This window comes from Populus euphratica, unplaced genomic scaffold (assembly GCF_000495115.2).
Source record: "Populus euphratica unplaced genomic scaffold, PopEup_1.0 scaffold2991.1, whole genome shotgun sequence".
Taxonomy (NCBI): domain Eukaryota; kingdom Viridiplantae; phylum Streptophyta; class Magnoliopsida; order Malpighiales; family Salicaceae; genus Populus; species Populus euphratica.
In genome coordinates, this window is record NW_011502823.1 from 5,382 (window position 1) to 16,148 (window position 10,767).

Consider the following 10,767-nt stretch of genomic DNA (forward strand, 5'->3'; position numbering starts at 1 on the left):
ATATATATATTTTTTAAAATAGTTTGACCTGCGGCAGCCGAAGGCAAACAAATGAACTAGTTGGATGTATCTTCTCTCGTCCAAAATATTCCGCACGCCTAGAAAAAAATATAGCATCGCCTTCCTAGCCCTCTAATAAATGAGGCTACCAATATACCAGAGCCACAAAGCTACATTCGATCAACCCATTGGATGAGCAACCTTGCCTCCGTTCACGAACAGAACATGCAGACAATCTGGAAGCCCATGCTTCCATATTAGACCCATGCTCTGTAATCAACCCAACTACACTTTCTGGGAAAATAATCCAGTTTTTAACCTGAGAAATGCCCCTGGCCGAGGGAAAAAAAACACCTCCACGGTGAATTTGTTTTGTTTTTCCAAGCAGATATTGGTAAGATTCTTGAAATTTTGAGGTCATCAGCAAGGAATTGAAGAAGATAATGCTCCCAATTTGACCCCTCTCCTTTTACTTTGCAAGAGCAGCACGGAACTATCAAATGATGAAATTACACCCCCAAACAATCCCCTTTCGATGGATTTCAATCCTGATTCCAAGCCTCCAATACATTTATGCAACAAAATCAAGTGGTACAATTGCTGGGAGACAAGTGAACCAGTAGTTTATCTGTATTCTTAATGCTACCACCAGACATTAATGCCATAACTGTACAATTTGTTCCCTCCTTTTCTATTTCTGTGTAGGAAGATGAACGTACTCCATTCAAGCAACATCATCCTCTCTTCCCACTAACAGAACATCACAGATATTTGTCATAACTTGCGTGACCGCCCCACATTAAATAGAGTTGGCATCGTGTTGTCGTTTACATGATACATATTCCAATAAAGGTTGTGCATTTCTATGAGCAGGGCTGGGCCGTCACAATTTACACTGCCCAGACACCCAGTAAAAGAACAAAACGGTAAAAAAGGATTCAAGGTACTACAGGGACATGGTGCAGAAAAGAGAACTAAATAATTGAGGCAAACATGGTATAACTTCTAAAGAAAAAAAAACCCAGAAAGTTAAAACGCACTTAGCATGATGACTAAAATATGTGATTATAAAATCAACATTTATGCTTATATATTACTGTGTACATTGAAAGCATCCAAGACATAGGGAAATGGTGCAACGCAGCTGAACAATCCTTCTGTCAATGGCCTAATGTTAAAAAAATTGGTTTGAGGATCTTTCATAATTGAAATAAAAAGATTCAAAAGTTGTTTCCTAACAACGGTCCACGCGCTTCCTTTTTTCAAAATGGTCACGAAAATACAAAGACAAGCTGCCCCTAGTCACCATGCATACATACAATTCCAAGACCCCACAATAAACACCTAGCAACAAGGCAAAGCTATAATCAGATGTTTACTCAAAATAATCACGACAATGGCCTGCACCGGTTCATTCTTCGATGTTGTGGGTCCATGCTAAGTTTTTATCCACGGTTTACCTTAGCCTGCAGCGGAGAGAGATACACCTGGCACTGAATAACAGTTTTACCAATCCTGAACCCAGGAACTACAGTGAATGCAACTGATTGATCGACGTCCGGTGCATTTTCTGAAGAAAGAAGTGCATCCTCGGCGACACATTCCATGTAAACTTCGGAGAAACGACACCCTCTATGGACTTGGAAGATTGAGGCTTCGGGATCGAAAGAATAGGCCAGGCAATGTAGAAGCCAGACCCGCCTAGCCATTTCAGCAAATGTGGTAAAAAAAATTGTGTCAGGAAATTCACCTGAATTCACAAGGCTTCTTTTACTCAAGTTGCCAAAAAAGGATGTTTCCATCTGGGGGTGAATAACCTGCAAATACTTGGCACGACAAAATTTTGCAAATGTTGATTTGGGCTTGTGGGCAATGTATTTGGTTGCTTTCGTTGATTTTAGTTCAGCGAATCTCTTGAAAAACAACTGTTGCTGATTCTTTTTCTCTGGTGGAGATTCTTTTTGGGGAGAGAAATTAGTCAAATGGAAACCATCGAACATCTCTCTGCTTACGAAGCTTTCAAATGCAAAACATTTATCATCTGCTCTCCGGTAAGCCACATCAGATACAATACATTTGGCTGCAGCATCTAGATCCCAGCCGGCAGATTTCATCTCATCAATCATCAACTTAACAAAGCTTCGAATAGACTTGACTGTATGTAGAAGAACTGTGATGAAATGGCTTAGACTTAAGCCTGGTAGCTGTAGATTGTCAGGCATAGATAAATGTCCACTTTTATTTAACCTCTTCTCAAGTAACCGGTTTTGTCTATTAGATTCCTCCAATTTTTCTCTCAGATACATGATTTCGGACTCCTTGAGCCTTAACTGAGACTCCAATTTCTTCCCCATTATCTCATAGGTCTTTGAAAGACTCTTCTGCTCCTGAACGTCAGCCAAAACCAGAGCAGTCTCAGGAGAAGGATCAAACTGTTTCTTTATATAGCACTGCTTCAACTCAGACAGATTCTTCAACTCCGAGACTACAAATTGATCAGCTGCTTGAATCCCATCAGCATCATAAGGAGACTGAGAATACTGTAACTGGGCATATGCAGCTTTAACACATGAAACGCTAGCGAACATTTTGGCAACAAGTGCTTCCAAGGCCAAACTTTTTTGATGTTCATCAATATTATTAATATCAAATGGCTGAGGCCGGCTAGCTGCACTTTTACGGTGATGCTTATCATGCTTGACCTCTTCTTGGGACACAACTTTCTGAACCCCATCAACAGGAGCAATCCCAGTGGCAGCTCGAAGTTGAATAACTTTGGCTACGTTGCGTGCAAATTTACTCTTCTTCGAAGTCACCGCGGATGGTTTTACAGAATCCATCAGCAGAAAGTATCACAAATGACGACAACGACGAAGTGATAAGAAGACCAAAAAATGGAAATTAAGTGATTGCAAATTGAAGGGGGAAAAGCGAGAACAAAAAAGATTTAGGATAATGAAGGTGATGAGATGTTTATTGAAAAAAAAAAAAACAAGAAGAGAAAAGCAAATTACTTTAGCACCTATATCGAGGCCATTAATGGAGCAAGTCAATCAAGACTTTAAGACGCTTAAAAAAGGGAAATATGTGGAGCGAGTTGAAGAAGAAGAAGAAGAAGCAGCAGCCGATTCAAGATGCTCAAAAAAGGCCTATATGCTTGTCTCTTGAAAACCAAGGATGTGCTTGTTTCAGCTTTTTTAAAATTTTAAATGTTTTTTTATGTTATAAATTATTTTGGTATGATTATATTAAAATTAAATTTTAAAAAATAAAAAATATTATTGTAATATATTTTTAATAAAATTTGTCTCGATAAACAATCAACTATTTTAATTTAAAATATTTTTTATTTAAAAACATATTAAATTAATTTTTTAATTTAAAAAAAATTATTCTGATATTAATATATCAAAACAACATTAAAATATAAAAAAATAATTTAAATAAAAAAACTTTTATAAAACATGGTTTCAATTTCGATACACAACAGAATCTGCACCTCGGTAAGAAAGTGTATTCAGGCAGGAATAGTATGAAAGCATTCGGGGAATTAACAAAATGGACAACCTTCCATAGCTCTGCCTAATTCTTGGTAATTCCATTTTTTATTTGTTTTTTTAATTCGATAGGGCCGGGATGACCACTTTCTTAAGCCAATTAATCCTTTCAAACCATCTCGGAGAATCCATCTTCCAATAGGTTAACATCTTGAAACAATCATGCCTCGTTTCAAACAAAAAGATGTCAGGCCACAGTGGGAAAAATGTCCGACATTGAACTGTGTCGAGAATTAAAAAGATTCCAGGGTGGGGTCTTAGGGTATTTCTTCTTGAACTGTTGCCCTTGGGGTGTTCACCTATTGCATAGCCGTTGTGAGGGGAGAGGCATGGAGGTTTTCGAGAAAGTACAGGGATATTTTAGGTCTTTTGGACAGAACACGACTTCTCAGTGAGCGCACCGAGGTACTTTGAGAAAGTGTTTTTGCTTTTTCTTAACAGTGTTTTTAATTTAAAGAAATATTAAATTATTTTTTTATGATTAATCACATCCCATCAATCCACTCTATATAAGCCCATGCATCCTTTAAATAAAAAAAAAAAAGCGTTGGGGAAAGTTTTGAAAGAGCTCTCAGCTTATTAGCCTCTCCTTTTGTTTTCCGACTTGGTTTCAATAGAAGAAAGAGAGATTGAATCTGAGGTCGTTCGTTAGGTTAAAGGAAATCTGGTTGTAGATACTATTGCCCAAATGAATCTCAGCCGCTAATCAAATCATGATATGAGCTCACCCACATCGGATCAAAGCCCAGAAGAGATCACAACCTTTAAATCCAATTTTGAAATATCATAGTCGTCGGATTCATGGACTTGATCTGCTCTCGCCCACACCAGTTTAAGACCCAAACGAATCCCAGTCATCCACTCAAATACCCACTGAATCCTAGCCTTTGATTCGGTAACCTAATCTAAATTCATCCTCACCAGATCGCAAGCCAACAAATTAGAGCCACGAGATCAGTTTAAAGCCATTGGGATCTGGACCTTGGATCCATTCAACCAAATATGGACGCTCAACACAAGCAAGCTCACAGGTCGAACAAGGGTTTCACCACACCTGATCCCAACTGATGGTCGAACCATCCGTAGTATTTTCGTAGTTCGACCACCAACCGCCTCGAGACCACCACACAAAGAAGCACCTCTTTTTGCCAGCCATATCCCATAGTGTTTTAGGTGCCAACGCCATTGAAATTGGCTTGAAAAAAGCAAAACAAAAAAAAAAAGTTTGGCTAAACTGAAGCTTTTTTATCGTCGATCACCCTCCCTTGTTGGTCATGACTTGCACGACCATCAATAGGAGGTGGACGAGATCAAGATCTACATGGTAGGTTGGTCAAAGCACCACCATCGCGCCAAAATCATCGCTGAGCCCTAAATAGTGGCGATGCGTGAGTAGTGCAAGGCACTATTAGGGGCATTTTGGTAATTTTAATTTTGACATGGAAAGAATGATAATTTTACCTTGACCAAGGATATTTCAGTAATTTTTCAAGTCTGAATTTTATTTTTATTTTACTTATGTTTATAATTAAAAATAATTGTGTGATTATGTGTATTGGTGGAGATTTGTCTAATTAAAATGTCCTTAGCATTTTGTAGCGCTTCAAATCAAGGTTAAAAAACAAAATGAAATAATTTTTATTTCATTTTAAATCTTAGTTCGTTTTGGATTTTTTGGTTAAATTTCAGTTGGAATATTCTGGTTTTATTCCACAAGTTTCATTCTAGTCTTGAAAAGCTATTGAATTAAATTGAGTCTGGTTCAATTTAATTAATTAAACCATCCAAGAATAAAAAGCTATTTTTCATTACTATTTTTAATAATAATGATATTGATAATAATATTGAAAATTATTATTAGTATTTTCATTAACAATAATGTTAATTTTTTAAAATTAGATTTATCACTAATATATAGTTTATATTTATGTTGTTTTTTTCATGTTTATACTTTGTAGGAATTTGAGCAAAATAAGGGATGCTTTCATTCTATTAGCCTTGATAACATTGACTTAACTTTATATTTAAAATATTTGTGTTAATACATTTTACTTTCATAATATTTTGATATTTTGTTTAAGTTGAATTACTTTAAGTTAAAGATTTATTTAATCTTGACCATTTAGAAATATTTTAAATTTTAAAATTATATTTGTTTGGCACTGTATTTGTATTGCATGATTTATAATTAATTTATCTTGAATTTGAATTATGTTTGTTATATATATATATATATATGAATAGTATAACCCCAAAACGGCACGCTGAAACACTCCGAAACTGAAATAATCCATTTCAATTAAAAAAACAAAACACTTACCAAAATAGAATTGACAACCTTGGGTTGAACTACTGTAACATTCCATTTCAATTTAAAAAACAAAATACTTATTTAAACAGAATTGACAACCTTGCTTCAAACATAAGGGATTTGAAATTTGATTTTTAAGGAGAATCGAGGAACATTGATGTTCCACAATTAAATTGGGAGGACAAGATTGTAATTTGATTTTTAAGCAATATCTAATATTTAGGTAGTCCCAATGTTTACTGGGTTAATGTTTGGATGATATCAATGATTAGTTTGCATGATCGATAATTAATTATAATCATTTAATTGATTATTACCACATTTTGATTTATTGTGAAACAGATAAATCAACATAACTTATTTTGTGAGATGAAATCTTGAATTTTGTAATTTGATTTTGATTGTGTGATTTGATTTTTCTTGATATTAGATGACTTTGTGAATATTGTTGCTTGGTTATTTTTGTATCCTAATCATTGATGTCATAACTTGTTTTTTGGTTATTCCCTACAAATTTTATAATTTTTTTTTTTAAAATATGTATCAAAAAATAAAATAATAATAGCAAGAAGACTAATATTTTGGCAAAAGCAAGCTGAAAGGATTTTAAATGTATAAAAGATTAAACTGCAATTTTGGATGGAACCAGAAGCATAATCGTTCCTCGTTATACCAAAACTGAAAAGACAACACAGATTCAAGGTTAAATTGAATCATTATTAAAAAATTTATATAAAAAATAAGCCTAAAGACATAATTAGATTTTTAAAAGGTCAATTTGATTTTATAGACTAAATTAAAGTTTAATTATGCTTAAGAATTTTAGTGAAAAATTAAGTTTGGATGCCCAAATTAGGCTTAATTGAGAAGATTAGAATTTTAGGAGACTAGATTTAATTTTTATCAAGTTAATTAGATTTTTAATAGGCCAATTTTCAAGTTTAATTATGTTTAAGAATTAATTTTGGTCCAATTGAAGGATTTAATTTGGTGAAAAATTAAGTTTAAAGGCCCAAATTAGGCTTAATTGGGAAGATTAGAATTTTAGAAGACTAGATTTATTTTTTATCAAGTTAATTGATTTAAAACAGGGGTAAAAGCGCAAGAAAATTAAAATTTTAAGGTCAATTAAAAATTAAAATAAAATAATTCACAGCCATGGATCATTTTACAAAAAACATTGAACTATAAGAACTCAATTGATTGAACAATTGCGGGTCAAATTGCATAAATCCAAGACCAATGACTAATATTAAAATGAAGCTAAAATTTGAGGATGACATTGAAGTTCAATAGAGGTAAAATTGCATAAAATTAGAAATTTAGGGTCAATTAGCTTCATTAAATGTAACAGCATATTTTGTCCAAAACAACACCGTTTTGGTCGAGCATTAAAAAACAAAAATAAAATATATTCCAAAAAATATTCAAAAGTCCTTTTAAAAAATAATATATAGATCCGATATTAAAATATTTAGTTTCTTCTGAAACATTTCTCACAAAAAAAAATTGAAGATCCAAAAAAAATCTTAAATTTTTTAAATTAATTTCCTGTTTCAAAAAACAATAATATTTTATTCTCGTGCATACAGTTAAATCCTAAAAGTTTTCTAAGCATATTTTTATAAAATAAAAAAAATACATCTTTCTCATATTTTAACTTATAAAATGAATGTCATAACTAGTTTTATTATTATTTGATAGGGTTTGACTAAAATATTAAAAATCATTCATTAATCACTTTGTTCACTTTTATATTTAAAGTGTTAGGATTTAGTTGTAAACTTTAATATTTGAAGTTATAAAATATTATTGCATAAATTAAAGATACAAAACGTAGAATAAATACAATACTAAAATTTAGACTTTAGAACGATTAAAATGTAATTCGCTAAAATAGAGACTTTTTCATGGAAAGAAATTTACCTTGAACCTTAGAGAAGATTAATGGATAGAAAAGTGACCTAGAAAAACAATTAAACAACAATGAACAGAAAAGTAATCTAGAACAACAATTAAATAACAATGTAATTTACCTTGGATAGAATGGGTAATGCATCTTCTTCTTGCATAACTAGTTTCTTATTTGGACTCTTGTGGACTCTAAGTTTTCTAATAGACAAAATATTAGGTGATGATTTTTAAATCTTAAAATTATAATTTTATGATTATACTCAGAACTCTTTTATATTCCAATATCTCTTAAGAGGTTAGCGTGTCATTTGACGTTGTGCATGTGACAATTGATATGAAATGAATTTCAAGGATCATCAAATTTATTTGTAAATATGTGTTTAACACACATATATTTTTTAAATGATACACCTATGAATGCTTTGTTTTTTATCAATTAATTTAAAAAGTTGGGTAGTTTTAAATAATTTATTTATAAGTGGTTTATTTTGACTAATTAATTTTAAAACTTATATTTTCTTATTGATTATGTTATGTTATGTGTTTGTGGTCATTTTTAAGATAATATTAAGTTATAATCATGATCAATTTTGTTTATTTGAATCGGAAAATTAACAAATTAATCGATAAATAACTTTTAACAATAGGATGAGTTTTCAATATATCCTCGTATCCTTAATAGAACAAAAAAATTATCCTTATAAAGTAAATGAGTTTCTAATCTATCATTGTGTTAATCTTTATCATCCAAATTAACATCAAAAGTTATAAACATGACTTCATATTATATAGAAATAAAAACCTCCTAGTGAAGGAGGAGGGGTCATCGAAGAAGGAAAGCTGGAGGTTGCAAACGAAAGAGGTTTGGTTTATATATATATATATATGCGCGCGCGCATTATGTCCTTATAGTTTATGGTCATCTTCAAAATAAAATTAAGAGGGCATTTGGGATATATATAGCTTTCATATGTTTTTTTTATGTATTTTAAAAGTATTTTTAGATTAAAAGTTTATTAATTTGATTTTTTAGTATTTTCTAATAGGTTTTGATATCAAAAATAAAAAACATTTATTTTAATATATTTTAAAACAAAAAATTATTTTAAAAAACATCATACACTATAACCCTAAACATACATCAAAATAACATGACTGTTATTGTTAATTTGAAAAGAAAAACTAACAGAATGATGGATTAAAAACTTAGAATTTTGACTAAATGAAGGATATAAGAACAAAATGAAAACACAAAATATGTTATTTTTTTAATAGATAAATATTACAAGTAAAAATTTAATAAGGTAGCAAGTCTAAATCATGCATGTTGCCACGTAGTATCGTCGGCTTAAGACTGCGAAGTATCAAAGCAGTGGTAACGAATCGTGAACCTAACTAAACAACTACCGTAGATTATAAGCCATGATCATGAAACACGCATCATGTGCGGTTGATAGCTGAAGCTTCCATATCAACCATGGCCCCAGAATTGAAGTCTGACGATGAAGTCAAATCATTCCTTGTAGGCTTCTGCTTTGATCATGATGTATTTTCATTTAGGTATATACCTAAGAAAGCAACTTCCAAACCAATTAAGAATGAACAAAATGAGCGTGAGGATCTAGCCCAGCGGGTAGGAGGGGCTTGTCCCCTTCTTCTGTATCTGGGTTCGAGCTTTATCGTGCACGTCTGTCACCCGCGCGGTGCCTTACCTGTTCACTGGACTTGCAGGATGTTCAGTGGGCCGTGGGGATTAGTCGTGGTGCGCGTAAACTGACCCAGACACCCCATGTAAATAAAATAAAAAAAAAAGAATGAACAAAAAAGAATAGATAGGTAGTTTAGTGAGCTTGGAATTAAGGTTTTTTTTTTCAAGTTTGAATCTTGTAATTGTTAATATAATATTTATTAGAAATTTATATAATTATTAATTTTAAGGCTTGTGAGATTAGTTGAAATACGTGCAAATTAACGTAGATACCCATGTTAATAATAATAATAATAATAAACAATGAACAAGAAATAGTTTGAATCCTCTAGTTGCTAATATGATGGTCATTGGAGACTTATATGGTCATTAATTTCAAGGTCTGTAGGATTAGTTGAGGTGCATATAAGCTGGCCCGGACATCCACGTTAATAATAAAAAAAAGAATGAACAAGAAATAAATTCTTAGAGGGTGTAACTCAACTGATCAAATTCTATGTTTGTTTTTTAGAGATCATCAAACCTTAGGGCCACTAGATGCTTACATGGTTGTTAACTTCAAGGCATGTGGGATTAGTTGAGATGCGTGCAAGCTGGTCTGAATACCCATGTTAATTTTTTTTTAAAAAAAGAATGAACAAGAAACTTAACTTTGAGGGATATAGTTTAACTGGTCAGGTCTTAGGTTTGTTTCTCAGAAATTACCAGTTTGAGTATCACAAACCTCAAGGTAACTGGAGATTTACATGGCCGTTAATTTCAAAACTCATGAGATTAATTGAAGTGCGCGCAAGTTAACTCGGACACCCAAGTTAATCTAAAAAAAAAGAATGAACAAGAACAAAAATTATAAGGGGTAACTTAACTAATCAGATCTTAGGTTTGCTTTCAAATAATCACGAGTTTGAGCTCTCTTAAGGCCACTAAAAGCTTACACAATCGTTAACTTTAAGATTTGTAGAATTAGTCAAGATACGTGCAGGTTAACTCGGACACCCATATTAATCTAAAAAAAGAATGAATAAGAAAACTCCTGAGGAGTGTAACTTAATTTATCAGACTCTGAGTTTGCTTCCTAAAGGTCATTGGTTTGAGTGCCACAAACCTCAAGACCATTGGAGATTTACATAGTCATTAACTTCAAGGACTCGAACAATTAGTCAAGGTGCACGTAAACTGACCTGGATACCCACGATTAACCCAAAAAAAAATGAACAAGAAATTAACCCTAAGGAGTGTAGCTTAACTAATCAGGCCTTCGATTTTCTTCCTAGAGG

The 10,767-nt window shown here is 32.5% G+C and overlaps 1 protein-coding gene across 1 annotated transcript; it reads right to left on the minus strand.

Moving 5' to 3' along the window:
- Window positions 1-1,046: 1,046 nt before the first annotated feature.
- Window positions 1,047-3,142, minus strand: LOC105119481 (uncharacterized). The gene has a single exon (XM_011017627.1). It carries the CDS (start codon window positions 2,838-2,840, stop codon window positions 1,446-1,448), a length of 1,395 nt encoding a protein of 464 aa, XP_011015929.1. The 5' UTR covers window positions 2,841-3,142; the 3' UTR covers window positions 1,047-1,445.
- Window positions 3,143-10,767: the final 7,625 nt, after the last annotated feature.